Source organism: Gasterosteus aculeatus, chromosome 10, assembly GCF_964276395.1.
Source record: "Gasterosteus aculeatus chromosome 10, fGasAcu3.hap1.1, whole genome shotgun sequence".
Classification (NCBI taxonomy): domain Eukaryota; kingdom Metazoa; phylum Chordata; class Actinopteri; order Perciformes; family Gasterosteidae; genus Gasterosteus; species Gasterosteus aculeatus.
The window spans coordinates 8,558,389-8,574,596 of record NC_135697.1 but is presented as its reverse complement, the minus strand read 5'-3'; the positions used below and the strand labels follow the sequence as shown (position 1 = coordinate 8,574,596).

General features: G+C 42.8%; 1 protein-coding gene across 1 annotated transcript in view; it reads right to left on the bottom strand.

Moving 5' to 3' along the window:
- Positions 1-2,523: 2,523 nt before the first annotated feature.
- The window catches only part of slc45a4a (solute carrier family 45 member 4a), a 36,375-nt gene continuing 22,690 nt past the window's right edge, over positions 2,524-16,208 (bottom strand). The window contains exons 4-16 of the mRNA XM_040188166.2: positions 12,506-12,694; positions 9,712-9,891; positions 9,352-9,542; positions 9,068-9,254; positions 8,401-8,856; positions 7,988-8,259; positions 7,707-7,868; positions 7,498-7,597; positions 7,023-7,103; positions 6,801-6,931; positions 6,506-6,574; positions 6,263-6,417; positions 2,524-5,919 (exon numbers count right to left, since the gene is read on the bottom strand). Of these exons, the coding sequence (XP_040044100.2) occupies positions 5,727-5,919; positions 6,263-6,417; positions 6,506-6,574; positions 6,801-6,931; positions 7,023-7,103; positions 7,498-7,597; positions 7,707-7,868; positions 7,988-8,259; positions 8,401-8,856; positions 9,068-9,254; positions 9,352-9,542; positions 9,712-9,891; positions 12,506-12,694 (2,366 nt within the window). The 3' untranslated portion in view covers positions 2,524-5,726. The remainder of the gene's footprint in view (positions 5,920-6,262; positions 6,418-6,505; positions 6,575-6,800; positions 6,932-7,022; positions 7,104-7,497; positions 7,598-7,706; positions 7,869-7,987; positions 8,260-8,400; positions 8,857-9,067; positions 9,255-9,351; positions 9,543-9,711; positions 9,892-12,505; positions 12,695-16,208) is intronic.

Genomic DNA, 16,208 nt, shown 5'->3' with positions numbered 1-16,208 from the left:
TGGATGTTATGTAACAGTTTTGTTGAAACAAGTTGAAAGAACATTAACCTATAGGAAACAAATCAATTGTAAATACCGTAAGATATTTATACTCAGACACACGTAGTTTCTTCAGGATAATATATAAAAAATGACCTGTCAAATCTGTGTATGTTGTAAATTGCAAGTATATTTTGTCCCACAATGGACTTGAAAATATTATCATAGATATTGTCATTAACTCAAATAGGGACATTTTCAACTAAATGTTATTCAGATTATTTACCAAACATATTGCGTTTTTAAAGATGACATATTAGAGAACAGCTGTTCAGTCATTAAAGTGAGTGTTATGTCCCTTTAATCCTTCTACAGGGGCAGCAGGTCATTGCAGTTCACTTAGCGTGATGTTCTGGAGTTGTAACGTTATACCTCTGCATAAGTACATGACTCACACACACACACACACACACACACACACGCGTTTCAGGTTCCTTCTCTGGTGTCTCTGTGTGGAAAGACAGCGAGCCTGTGACCCCTGAGTGGGAAGCGAAAACAGATTCCGCAGGAACAAAGTTGACTGACTCCCCCCCCCCCCTTCCTTTCTCAGCAGTCTGACCACACGGCATCATGGGAAACCGGGTTGGCTCTTTTCAGGCTTCGCAGATGCTGAGCAAAGATGTTTTACTTCTTGAAACTGCAGACAAGCGGGTTACTTCACCAGCGGTCACATGCAAATGGACATCTACACCTCAAACTCTCCATTGCAATGAAATGCAAGAGTTTATTATGCAACCCCTTCTATTTAATCTATTTTGAATGACGCCCACGACAACTGAGACTTTTGATTAAACTTTTATCTTTGCTCACCATACGGCTGCCTTACTCTTCCGTTATTTCATAGGATGAATAATTCCTGCATCAGCTCCGTACAATAATACAATGAGTGAAACGGTCAACTGCATTGTTCAGATTTGTCAGTAAATCACTGGGATTACTGACTATTTATCGCAAAGCGGTAATTAATTCTTTGGAACATTTCTGTCATCATTATTTCCATCCTTCTGAACATCTGCATGCTGTCATGTATATATCTAAATCCTCTGTAAAACATTGATTTAAATCATGCAGAGCGCCATCAATCAGACCACATATTTTCCCTTATGAATAATTGTTCATTTTGCTGAAGGAATTGTGGATCTGTGATGTAATCTTTGCTGTGACTGTCAGTAAGTCAGACTGTGTGTGATGTGATCATAATTTAGTTCCCTATTTTCAAGAATACGGGTGGAGCTTGTAATCACATGCTTCAAGTACTTTGCTGAACCGTAAGTCCTCTTTAAATCCTTGAGTAATGACAAGAGTCTTTTTTTAGGTTTAACTGAACCGATTTTAAAGGTGCGTTCCATACAGTGTTCATCCAGAGTCCTACAGGCTCAAGCGTATTTACAGAACATAGAGATATATACAGTCTTTATATAGAAAACAAAACTACTAACAAAAATAATCATCTTTTTTTATAGCAGCAAAAAAGAAGAAACTAAAAGAAAAATATGCATATATACATCTTATTTTTCAAATGACAAGGCATGTATATATATATATATATATATATATATGTATATATAGTACACTGCGCATACTTTGCTTTCCCATTCTTTAGGTATTTTTCTTGATTTAATCTCTGTGAGGATCAAAGTATATTAGGCATCTCTCTCCACGGTCGTAAACAAACAGTTTACCAGAGGCAGCCACACACATGCGCACACACTGAGACGGGCCGCGTTGGACCGACGGCCTCTCCGCCACGCTGCTGCTGCCGTCCCTGACAACGTCATCACGGCGCCGCCACATTCATTCAATGACCAGGACCGTGGAGCCAACATGGCTGCCACTGAAAAAGTGCAAAGGCCAAACTCTCATGTGGTATAGCCACCTTCAGAATTAAAAAAATACATTTTCTAAGAGTAAATAAAGACGCGTGAATAAGCTCAGGTATTGCAGCCATCGATTCTGGAGTTAAGTGTAAACCAGGTGATTGCAAAGAGAACAGAGACCAAAACTAACACTGAGATGACATTTTTAACACACTAACGCCACTCGCGTTTCATGTTAGCAGATGTGAGACGACTGCAAACATGCACGCACACAAAGACACAAGACACAAAGACTCCAGTCTGCTTCCGTAACATCTCCTGTAACAGCAATTAAAATAGCTTTAACTGATTGAAAACTAGGTGAAATTTCTCTTACGGACATGAAAGCTCTAAAAAATAAATATCCACTCTTCTTTCTCCTTATGCAACACACTTCTACTCTTCTTAGTTTTTTCTACTTATAATGTGCAAGTTCTGTGCAATGTCAGGCGTCAAACATCAAAACTAAAATTATTTCGGCTGAAATCACTTCACATTCATTGACCGTGTTTTAAACATTTAAGTCACAAGATGGAATCGATGGTAAGAACTCAAATTTCCCAGCAGGACGCGCTGCCGTCTGAACATTCCAGAGTCTGCGGTAAATAAAAGGCTTGGGACACTAAGAAAAAGAAGAAAAAACTAACCACTGTATTGAAAAAGAAAACACTCAAGTTGCACTTCAAGTATTCGAGGCCTAGAGTTTCCCACCTACACTTTTAACACGGAGCGTTGCTCGGGGAGACGACGCAAATCTCGTCTTCGGGCCACACGGGCGCTGCGTTCAAAGCAAACGAGATGCGTGCCGTCTCAAACGTCACTCTTAATAAATGTGCAAACGCTTTGAAAGCCACGTGCTTGTTGAGCGTGTACTGACCCAGAGAGAGCGCAATGTTTTAGCTTAAATAGTAACCGTGTTGGTTTATGTTTACACATTTAGGTTCAAACAGGTGGATACAAACATCCAGTCATGCATTAGAAAAGACATCCCCGCCCTGTTAGGACAGCAAAGAGCTGGAGTGATTTGTACAAAGTCATACTTTGGTGTGTTCCACACATGCATATTGCTGTTGTCACATGCAAGCCTCCCAAAGCCAAAGCCTTTTTAAATATTCATGTTCGTCTTTTAACTAACGTTGGGGGTACATCATTTGATCCAGACTGTATTATTGCCGTGTATTTTAAAACTCTTCTGTCTTTTATCATATTCAGATCCTGTGCCAGCACCACGGCCAGAGCAGGGTCGCCCCAGGAAGTAAAACACGCTCGCTCTCTCTCTGAATGAATGTACCTGAAATTGTGGAAGGAATCTATTCTGTTAGAAACAGGATTAAACAAAACAAGAGAAACCACATCATTGGTGGGAACATTTTCTGCTAAAAATCAAAAATATAAATAGGATTATCTGTTAAATGCTGCAAATGAAGTCACTGCAATTTACAATTTTCATGTTTCAGCTGATTGAGCTACAAGGAGAACTGACCCAAATCCACCGCCTTTCACCCTGACAGATGATGTCCCCACCACCCTCACACAGTCCTCTTCCAGCTGCTTTACAGAGGCTATTATTGCAACTGACTTATCAGAAAACAAAAGATATAATACAATATTAAATAATTTCTTTTTGTCTCACTGCAACTCACTTAAACGTTCAGCATTGTCAGCAATTAAACATTCCATGATCAATATGCCTTTTTTGGTCTACAATCAAAATCATTAAGTATTAATAACAGTTTAGTTTGGATTCGTACAACTTGCATGATGTTTTAATTTAATGTTTTTGTAGTTATCACATTAGTGTCATAAGTGTGTGTTCATTTTAAAAAGCAAAGCTTAACTTAAAGGTTTTACTTCCATAATCAACCATCATGTCTTAAAACAGCAGCCGCAGGATGGAGAAGCATCTCTCACCTCACCAGAAGAAACAAACTGAAGCTGTCCTTCAGAAGAAAGATCAATTCTGGTCGTTGCCCTAAAGTGTTTGTAGTTTGGTCACTTATTCTTGATATTTTGTAGGTGTATTTTTGCATTTTACTCAAGTTTAAGTCTGTCTGGAGTCAAAGGTCAATATGATTCCATTGTCTTTTAGGGATCAAATGAATGAATCAAATCTTCTTCTTTTTTTTTTTTCAAAGTTGACGTTTTGCTTGAGCTCAAATATTTAAAAGAACGGTTCTGCATTTTGGGAATACACAGATCAATAACACTTTCATGTCTGTATGCTCATTATTTTCCCATTTCACCTTAACTCATGTCATCCCTCTATCCTTTCAAAATATACATTCAGCGTAAAACACAGATGTAGTCTAAAATACTATATTATACTCATATTTGGCCCAGTACAGTGGAACCAAGACACCTGGACCAGGAGCGGAAATCCTCCACAAAGACTCACATAACAAGCCGGAACTCGAGTGACATGTTTTGCCTCTCTTACATTAAATATTTTTTCGCTTTAATACATCCAGGACTCACACGGATATTCTTGTGTCCACTTCCAGATTCCAGCGATTAGTGGTAGAGTAACTGGATCCACTTTCACCCAACAGATGAGGAGCATCCTGCTTGTGTGCTAAAGATGCGTCCAACCTCCCAAATAGGCTTCTCTTACCGGATGCAGTTTAACGCAATTTCAAACAATGGCTCGACTAATGTGTAGTTAGTAACAAACATTGTGTTAACAGCATTCTCAAAAAGATTAAGCAAGAAAGCAGAGAGAGAGAGGGAGAAATCCACACGTCTTTCCTCTTTTTCTCTGTGGTTTGGTTTGTCTCTTCTCTGCTTCTCTATCATGCAGCATAGGTCGGTCCAGAATATTCTAAAACAAGCATCATTCTGGGCGCTCAATAAATCATGACAATAATATTTGGGATCGTAATGCCCTGTATACTGCACATATTGCACCTGCACGTTTTTTTTCCTGGAATTTCATTCAATACACATCCTCCTTCTAAACCGGCAAATCACAGGTCACTTCGGAGAAGAGCCTGGAGTCAACTTTCCCCTGGAGGGAAGGCTATAATAAGAATTTTAGCACTCCTTCCATCTGCAGGAGGGCGAAATCACACACACACTTGCATTCCATTCGGGGATTAAAGAGTGATTAAAGAACCCAGAAGCGGGCTGCGGGCTGTTGGTTCCAGAAATGCCTCCCGCAGAAGTCTCTGCAGTCTTAAAGCTACTGTTGCACAATGCTGAAAGTAGTCCCGCAACCCAGAGCGTGTGATTGAGTTTATTTTGGTGAACACGTCGGCAGACACACACTCACAAACCCTCCCGTCGATCTTGTTCGACGTCATCACAGCAGATTCGATCCAGCCAGTTTCCGAGGAAGAACAATTTTCAGCATCTTTTTGATGATAGCAGCTTCAAGGACTAATGTTCATCAACAACGTTCCGCGTTGATGTGTTCATTCGATTGTGTTGACCCCAGGTGCGGAGGTGTGTGTGCGTGTATGTATGTGTGCAAGTCCCCTGAATGTTCTCGTGCAGCTGCTCACTAGCACCTCCTAGAGGCCCTGAGACAGAGACAACCTCTCCTTAAAAACCCTGACGGATCAGATTAAGGAATTTATGTGATGGCCGGAGCAGCACTGGGACCAGGATGCTTTGTTGGCCTGGTGTGACACTGGTCTCAGGGAAGATGTGGTTGTTTTCAATCAAAAATAAAAGCAGAGACAGCAAGAGCGCACCCAACACCTCTCTCTTCATCGCGTCTGTGAACTCCAGCACCACGTGGACGCCAATACCCAAAACGAATTCCAGTGGCATCTTTTTCCCGTGAATTTTGTGGTTTCTGCAGCAACTCGTCGATCGCATTCAGCCGGCCAATCAGAGAGCAGACTCGTTCTCCATGTGACAGGAAGCGGTGGTGGTGGTGATGGTGGTGGAGGTGGCCTTGCCCTTCTTGTTGAGTTTCAGGAAGCTGGGTTTCTCTTTCACCAACGTAACGGCCAGTTTGTTGCTGTTGTGATTTTCAAGTTTGGTCAGGGACCGTTTCGAGGCTTTGGCCGACTCCCCGTCCCTGTCAATCACAATTAAAATCCAAACTGTTAGGACTGTGTTTTGGGGCACCAGAGGAACAGTTTAGCAATCAGGGAAGTATTCTTTATTTGCTTTCCTGCCAAGAGCCAGTTAGCTAAGCATAAATACTCACTAGTAATAACTACTGCTGGTTTTGTGTTACTTTCTGACGGACAGGTTCCCACCAATTATCCAGTCTTATGCTATGCTATGCTATGCTAAGCTAATCAGCTGCTGCCTGCAGGTTCATATTTACTGCAATGACATGAGAACGGGTCGACTCTGTGAGTGTATTTCGCGACATGCATAACTTACTTTAAAGACAGCGAAAGAGCAGAACTCACCCGCTGTTTGGAGTCGGGTAGATGACCAGGAAGAGGGCGGTGAAGAATCCGAGGAGGGAGCCCCCAGAGGCCACCATGGGAATGACACGAACGCTGCCAACAGCCTCCACGACAGCACCCAGCGCCAAGGCCACCAAGATCTGACTTATGTACACCTGCAAAATGACAAGTGATTCAATTAAACACTTTTTGTAGACTGTATTTTTGAACAAATAGAGATTTAATTATGACAATTTCCCTCACCTGGCAGGATAAGATGGCACAGTCGATGCCAAAGCCCCTACGGGAGTTACCGGGACTGTGCCGGATGTACTGCAAAGAGGAGTCACAGTTAATGAAAAGCTACATATCAAATAAAATATCTATACACATCAGTTATACAAAATAATAAAAAAATATAAAATGTCATCTAATCCTTTTACCGTATCTGTCTACAGAACACATTAGTTTACCAACATTTTTCATCTGCAGTCCCTGGGCTGGTTAATATTACATATTAATGTAAACAGAAGCGCTTTCAAGTTGAATGTGTCCGTACCTCTTTCATTTCATGATACTGTCCCAGCAGAGCATAAGGACAATAGGAGATACTCATGGAGATTATGCCCATGCTGCTGATCATCACCATGGAAACATACACGTTAGGAAAGATTGCCATTACAGCCGTTCCTAAGAAAGGAAATAAAGGAAATGGAAACATAATTTAGCAGGTACTCACTCATGTATTGTGTTTATTCTGTTACTGTACTGTGGCTCATACCTATGGAAAATGCAAGCGTTCCCACGATGTAGATGACCTTAATGCTCAAGTCAAAGTTGTCGAGGTACTTCTGAAGGATAGCTGGAGAAGGTAGATTAGTTTACTGGTTTAACCGAGTTCAACTTTGAAAATAAAACAAAAGATCACTTTTCATCTAAAGGACCAGTGTATATGATCAGGGAGGATTTATGGGCAGACATTATATCATAACTAAGTATTTATTAGAGTATTATTCCCCAAGACTAAGCATCTTTGAGTCTTTGTTAGCTTAGAATGAGACATTTGTCATGAGCCGTGGATGTTTTCGCACACACTCGGGAAGGAAAGGGCAAGTGGAGGAGGTGTTCAGTAGAACGACAACCTAACAGCTTGATGCCACTGAATCCCACACACTGTTGGCTAAAGACAGTTGGCGACCCAACATGGAGGTGTGTGTGTGCATGGGTCCACATGCATTCCTATGACCTCGCGTTACCTGAGCAAGTAGCAGCAGTCATGGCATATATAACCAGTCCCCAACATCCCATCTGAACACCTTTGTGATAATCCTCCAACAAAGTAGAGTTAAGAGGAGCCTGAGAGAGAAGAAAAAACAGCTTTAACCTGCTGTAGACTGTTTGAAATGACCAAAAAGGAACATGACCAAAAGTAATCGTGTGCATGTTTAGCGGCGGTTTCACGTACGGTAGGATCTCCATGGTAGATGACTTGACCCATGAAGTCGGTAAAGAAGACCGCCTCAGCAATGATGGAGAACCAGGTGAGCAGGTGACAGGCGCACAGTCGGAGCAGCTCCGGAGGCATCTTCAGCATGGAGAGCCACAGCAGCCGCACTGTGGTCTCAACCTGATGACAGGAGACAGGGTCAGACAACACCCACCCAGAAAGACACACTTTACAAATCAGAAAGAAAGAAATGGGTGCAAGAGTCATCGCGGTCAAAAGCTTCGTCAGCTCCTCCTCACCTCTCCCTCTTCGCTCTCCGTGTCCCCGCTGGAGGAGTTTGTGTTTCCGCTGCGGTGTCTTTTTCTCTGCCTCTGCCTCCTCCTGTGTCGGGCCTCCACGTCGCACAGGTCGTTCATGCTGCGCGACGGCTTGATAAGATAGGCGCCGGTGGGCTGGCGGTAGCGGTGGCGATGGCTCCCCACTCGACCGTAGTAGGAGAAGGTGCAGGACGGCTGGCGGTAGAAGATGGGACGGTGACGTGACTGCCGCATGGGGGCTCCAGTACTGGCAGCTGGAATATGAAATATAGATATATAATCTAAAATATACATATTAAGCGATGGTTTATTATTCTATAAGTAATTATTACGATTTTCAATAATATTATTTATTCAAGAAACGGGAAAGTGAAAGATGACATGAAACTACCAACCTTTGACCATTCCAGCACGATGAGCCCGTCCTTTAGAGCTCAGCCGGTCGCTGCTGGCCACGTCATGATTATTCACACCGGCCAACAGCCGTCCGTTCAGCGTCCGCTGCTCATTGAGCTGGTTATTCAGCAACGCCTCCTCGCCATCGTCATTTTCCATTTCCTGTAAGAAAGCTGAGAGGCGGGAGATTCTGGGGCTGGTGGAGTGCTTTTGGTGGTGGCTGGCGTGGAGCGGGTCCTGACTCCCTGCACTGCTGCTGCGTCTGAGGTTGCCAAACCGCGGCGGCGGAGTGCCGCGGCTCGCTTTGAAGAGGTTACCGGTCGGGGGAGGCGAGCCGTGGTAGGGGGAGAGGCGGTCGGCAAAGATGGACGGCTCCAAGTGGCACAGGTAAAACGCGTCGTGGTCCATGTGGTCGAGGGTGGCGTCTGCCATGGCGAGAACACTGTCACTTTTACCTGGAGACGGACAAAGAGAGGTTAGTTTAGATGGTTCCAAAGAAGTGAAGTTTTATGTATTCTAACACCAAGGAGCAAATATTGAATTAAATTAACCCTTGTGTTTTTACTTGTATATGTATCTATAAACCAGATATAACCCTCCAAGCACTGATTTACTCTTACAAATTTGGGGTAAAACAGCAAAAGAAGCCGGGGTCTACAAACTTACTTCTTACAAGCTCCATCTCGAGGAAGTCCATGTCCATATCCTCGTGCTCTGAAAAGTTGTCTCCATATTGGTTATAGATGTCGTAGCGGTCCATCGTTTCATCCTCTCCGATCAGTTCGAGCTTAGGGCCGAGAAGTCCGGTCCTGCCGTTGGCTGATGGTTGCAGTTTGGTGCGATCCGGACTCTCCTGGTGAGGAAAGAAAAGCAGAGTCTTAGGGTTGTTGTATTTAAAAAAAAAAAAAACTACAATTTTGTTTCAGATTGAAAAATCCGACACACTGTACCTGATCCAATCTGTCATGCTGGGATAAATAGGACTGCTCGTCAATGCTGAAGAGATGCAACACCACAGAGGCGGAGAAGAGGATGGCAGCGAAGAAGAACAGGATCTGCTCCTGCGACTTGAAGGCCGCCCCGAGGAAGGTGTGTGTCCAGTCCAAACCCCCGAGCGCGTAGCCGACCGCACCGCCGAGACCTGCACGCGTGGGCAAAGGTTTAGACGTACAGACACAACATGAAGAGATGTATTTTTGTCTCTGGGTGTTCGTTTGTGTCAAATTTGTGTCAATTCCAACCACTTCACTTCAACCTGCTATTGTCATATTAAAATCCTGAGAAAGTGAGTCAGAGATCAGGAGGGTCACCTGCTGAGGCAGCGTGGATGTTGAGCGCCATGTCTTGTTCCTCCGGGTCCGCCACATCTAGGAGGTAGGCTTTGATTGGTCCCTCCATTGCGTCTGCACTAAAGTCCAACACTACCACTCCCAGCACAGTGAGAACGATTCCGATTGGTTGTCTCCCCTGCTCGTCACCCATTGCCAGACCTAATGGACAAATACACAGACAGTTTTGATTGTAAAAAAACATCTTTGCTGTCATTATGCAGTGAACTGACAACAATAAAAGCCGCCGAAAATGATCACTTGTATAAGTTGGTATATTTAATCCTAAACCCTAGTTTAACTTTTGAATCAAGATTTTGAGATATCTGCCACCATTAAGAAGGAAATCTGAAACTTATTTTAAAAGGGAAAATCTGTCCTAAATCTGTATGATGCAATAAATGTTTAAAAAAGGCCAATAAACATCAAGAGAAATTGAACAAAAAGTCTACATATATGTACATTTACATTTGGCAAATTAAATTTGAGACCCGGAGGCTCAATGTGTATTTGCGTATGACGGCCTGTGTGAGACAACACAACACACGTGTGTGTGTGTGTGTGTGTGGGTGTGTGAGTGAGTGACGCAGCATGACTTTGCAATGAAATCCATCAATGTCGGTAAACAAATGTTCATCGAAAGAACTGCAGTGTGTGAGCGTGTGCGTGCGTGTGTGTGTGTATGCGTGTTGGACAATGGAGCCGCACTACTCACTAGAGCCAGGCAGACGGACAGGAAGTGAATTGTGATTGGTGAAAAGGGGGAAGCAAACAGGAAGCATTTCCCTGTGAACTGCCTACGCCTGTGTTCCCATATCAACACACACACACACACACACACACTCATTACAGGTTACTACAGTTTTCCCATGTCTGTTAACACACGTATATTTCATATATACATAACCATGGAAACATACAGGTTCTCTCTCCTAATCTTCCATCCCTCCCATACAGTTTACTGTTCCCATGTTTTCCCAAGATGCTCTTGCGCACACACGCACACACGCGCACGCGCGCACGCACGCACACGCACACGCACACACACACACACACACACACACACACACACACACACACACACACACACACACACACACACACACACACACACACACACACGCGCGCGCGGTGCCCTGAGACAACCTGAGAGCCAACCTTTGTGCAGAAGAACGGGGCTGGAACGGAATAGAATCTGCTGATATAAAACGCTTCACACAGCTCTCGCTCTTGTTATTAATAAACAATTAATTACACTTGTTTTATTTGCAGACATTTAAAGTTGGCTATTGTTTGAATTTGATTGATTTGACAACTGATAACATCAACCAACTGTTGAGGGAAATACTACGGAGGTAACCAAAGACACTACTTCTTCTTTTGCAAAGAAACCAAATTAGAATAACATCCTTCTTTGCAGTATTTGCAGGTTATTTGAAGCCATTGCTTGTGTTTCTTATACTGTTAATTAATTCTGCTATTTCTAAAAAAAGGCTGCTGATTTTTAGAGCTATTCATCATCATAGTAATTGTTGACTAGTCGGGATGCAGCTGTTAACTAATATGATGATGGATGATGACAGAGTTAGCTGTTAGCAAGCTAATATTTAGCTATGAGTAGGCAGGCTGTGCTATTGACATGGAGGCACCTTTGGGCAATAAAATGGAGAGCGAGGTTTCCATCTCCAGTGTGGGAAGGACTTAATTGCATTCTGTTTTATTCCATGAGGCTGAAATAAATAACTGGAACAAAAATGAAGTGAAAGCTGTAAAGAGTGTTAAAACCACTGTACAGTGTACAGAGTTTAGTTGGTGGTCACTGGATTTTTCTCTTCTCTTTCAAACAATATGTTCAAATTTCTAACACAATTACTCAATCTTTACAAGAGGGTTTGTCACCATCAATGCAATTAGCGGTACGCGGACGACACAAACCTCACACTGCTGCGGTCTGTGCGTGGGAGTTTGACAGATATGGTTAATAACATGAGAACTGGAATAATGGAGATGAAGTTGACCCAGAGATCAATAGCTGCTTGGCATAATTGATAAATCGGTTGTTTTCGCGTCCTTGACGTTTGGGTGACGTAATGAGCCGAGGGTCAGACTGAGGATGACGCCGGTCTCTCGGGAGAGACACGGCCCAGCGGGGAAAAGCTTTCGGCAAGTGCTGCTAAAAGAAGCTGTCGCGTCCTCTCAGTTCCTCTGTGGCACTCATGCATGACGGGCAAAACAACAGTGTCTGCACCATCAGAGTTTGGGGTTCAATTCCCACTGAGGCTGTGAGGGTCTCAAGAGGTTTAGATAACAGCGCTCAGGAGATGTCATAAAGCACGGCCATGTTTCTTTCATTTATAGACACACGTGTTTGTATTTAGAGATATTACATCTGTATATTGCTCCCCCAGCTTGTTCTTTTAGAGTGGTAATAATATATAAAAGTAAAAATAATCAAGTAAAATGTAAATTATTGTGAAAACATTAACAGTACATTTTCACAATTAATCTGTAATTTAAATATTTGATGAGGTAACCCCTTTAAAGTAATCTCAGTAAATTATTGGAGAATTTAGTTATTTATCAATTTGCTTTTTGTGAAATCTGGACGCACTGCAAGCTTTTCCCTCTGAAAAAATACTAAAGGAACATTTAGTTCTTACAACATGTCTGCAGCTGACCAAACATCTCAGAATATAAAATTTAAATAAATAAATAACTGCCCTCTCTCAGTTCCCGTTCTCACACAGACTACAAACATCAAATAATAAACACTCACCGATCAGCGATCCATTGAGAAACAGTGCCACTCCTATCAGCGTCCCAATGCAGAGAGCCAGGATGAACGGCCTCCTCCTGCCCCATCGCAGAGTGCAGCGGTCACTGGCCGAGCCGATCAGAGGAGTGAAGAAGAGTCCGAGCACCGGACTGAGGAACCACGTCAGACTGTAGTACTGCTCCGGGAGGCCTGCACACAGACGGACGCATGTGCGTGTTGTAAACAGCGATGTCGACGGCGCGAGCTCTTTGATTATCGTCCGCATCGAGACAGACGCTCACAGATACAGAACCGATAAACAGAATTGACCGTGGAGTTCTTCTACCCTCCACCAGGGGGTGCAATAGCATCTGGAAGGAGTGAGAGGTTTTTGGTTTGTTTGGTTTGAAATACACTCCATATTTGTATGTTATAAAAAAAACACGGCTATGCATTTGATTCATTTGAAACTGCAAACAAGTTATTCTTTTTTTTTGTACTCTGACTCGTGATCAAAACATTCTGAACACACTGAAAATAATATTGTTATTGTACGTAAAGATTACTGCAGATTATAACAGCCTTGCCTCCATTAGTTTTTCATACCAATAAAAGTCAATCATTGCATATTGAGACCAGAGGCATTACACAGACATGCATCATCACCGCAAGGAAATAACAAAATTACAATTACAGACTACGCCGTTGGACCCATGAGTTCACTGCCCACAGGAAGAGGAGGCAGATGAAGATGGAGGAAACAGACAGTATATAGTAGATACATATAATTAAATCAGGACTTCATCACAGTCTCACTGTAGCGCAATGCGGCTCAATATAAGAAAGGACAAATCCATTAAGTGCCATTTGGATGCCACACTATCCCTTCAATATGGAGACACGTCAGACAGTAATGAAAATATCTACTTATGTCCGTCCCACTGCTGATATTTCCACATCAAGTTTGAAGCTATGGCACCATAAGTTGGCTTAATAGCTCTGAGCAAGTTTGAGAAATACATTAATGTATTAATGTATTAAGAAATACATTGTTAAATAACTCCTCAAACAAAGGGGCAAAAAGCCAACAAAGGAAGTTGAGAGAAATTCAGAGAGAATTTCCAACCATAACGCATATTTTATTACATCAAGAGTGCAGTAGATCAATTAACTGATATATGATTCCTCAGTAAACAGGAAAGATGGAAGAACAGAGGGGATGGAGTGGGAGGTCCTTAGATGGCCCTTTGAAATCTGTTTTGGAGTTCAGCGTCTGAGGCGTGAGTCGGGACAATTTAACTGGTCACTGAGGCGCTGCTTCCAGAATGAGATGCTCATTTGGTTGGTAAATTCAGGGTAATCTGGATTGGCTCCACACAGTGGATATGATGCTGATGGAGCTGTTTTTAGGGGAGTTTGTTTGTTGACAAAATGCTGCTGTCCTCCCTGCTGCACTCATGATGATGTTCATGTTTTCATCGCTGTTGATGAATCATCGTCTGTAAACCTCTCGCAGTCGGATTTCCCCCAAAAAAACATTGCTACATCACGACTCCAGATATCTCTTTTTTATTTTCCGCAGCTGTTAAAATGAGGTTTGACCGTCAAACTTAGGGGGCGGTCATGCAATTGTGGGTCATTGAAAACATGGAAACTACATTACTGCGTCTGGCCTGGATGAAACGTGGACGCGCAGCATTACTTCAAGTGTTAGAACTAAAATGTATGGCTGCAGGAAAACACGTGTATGAAGTGTACTACAACAGAACTAAACATGCCGGGGAAAGTTTAACTTTAATTGAAAGATTAATATGCCCGTATTCGTTAGTCGCCAGTGGAGAAAGGACAGGAAACGTGGTGCGAGAGCAATGACGTGAATACGTGGTGTGCGTCGACTACCATTGTGTCGCTTTGCACCTCGCTCAAACTTCACGGGTCCTATACAACCGCCGACCTCTGTGTTTCTCATGAGCGGGCCATAAACAAGGGCTGACCCCTGTCCCTGTGGTGACCAGACCCACAGACCCCCTGTCACCACGGAGACTCCATCACCTTCACTTCCTGGCTCCTAATATGGACGCGTCATTCATACAGGGCTTCCTGTTGTGGGGTTTGTTCAAGCGGAGGAAAACTTTGTTTCCCTCGGTTTATTTTTATTCCCCCCTTGCTGTCGGTCCTACACACGGGCGCACAAAGCAGTACATGAACGTCTGCGGAAAATTAAGGCCGTAGTTGCACATTTACAGCCTTCACACACAAAAGGCACACACACAAACACACAATACCTGTTGAAATAGTGGCACAGCCATAAAAACAGGAGACAAAGCAGCAGACAGGAATCGGTTTGTAGGTCTGTCAACATCAAAACAGGAAAACTAATTCTATTAAACAGTTTCACAGCCCCCCCCCAAACAAACACACACACACGATACAGAAAAAAACACTGTTAGTAAATAAGGACATGTCTCTGTTCCCACACACAGACACAGACGTATCTACCATAATAGCTGATTTCCCACACTCTCCTAGTACTGTAGGTACACACCACACGCACACACACACACACACACACACACACATACACTCTGAGGGAACAATACTGAGAGAATCAAGACTCAGGAAGTATTTCAGAAAGAGAGAAAAATAAATGAGTGGAGTTGAGAGAGAAAGGAGTGTGAGAAAGAAGATAAAAGACATGTGAAAAAGAAGGGGAGAGGATGAGGCGAGACGAGTAGGGAGGAAACAGAAAGAGACGGACAGCCGGAAAGATGGAGAGACCGACGGAAAAGGTTATTATTTAACCCGGCAGACGGCAATGATTGTTGTTGATTGATCGTGGGAAAGAAAAATGTACAATCTGCTCCATCTATCATCAAAGTGCTCATTTTACCCTGGACACTTCCTCCGCACACAAACACACACACACACACACACACACACACACACACTAAATATGGAGCTTGGATTGTGACCAATGAGTACAACTTTTCCATTCGTATCCACTTCTTTGTGCTTTATTTTATATCATTTTAATATACTTTTTAGATTAGACCAAACTTGATTGAGTGCAAGGAGACTTTTTGAAATTGCGTTGTGTGAAAAGATGTTAAAATCACAGGCAAGATTATGCTCTGTAGCATCACACGAACAATCCAACATGCGAAAGCTCAACACACACCAAACAACAATGAATTGATCCTACTTTTAAATGTCTGTATCCAAAGGCTTTAATATATTTCCCTTTATGCCGTAGACCTCCATCATTGGCCAGAATATATTAAAAACACTTCGATGAGTCACGTTGCTGCACTGTGACGAGTTCATTTATTACCATGAACATGAGCGCTCTATTCAATCCTGCTGACCCCCGACTCCTGACTTTTAAATGTAAATGTAAATCTCCTGCAAAATACTTCCCTACATTACTAAAGTTTATTCACGCTCACTAAAAACTACATTGCCCAACTTTTTTTGTGACGTCGGCAAAACAAACAGGCTTAAAAAAGACATTGTTGGTCTCTTCTAGTCTTTGTTGTCAATAAGGAAAATATTGCTTCTATCCATTTCTTTCTTTATTCTTTACTTATTATTGCACCACTGCTTTGTCTGATATGCTGACAAAGCAGTTGTGCATCACTCCATTAAACAAAGGTTGTTCTCCTTCCAGCTCCTTGAAACTCAACAATCAGATAACTGACAAACACCAACCTCTTTTTCTCCTTCT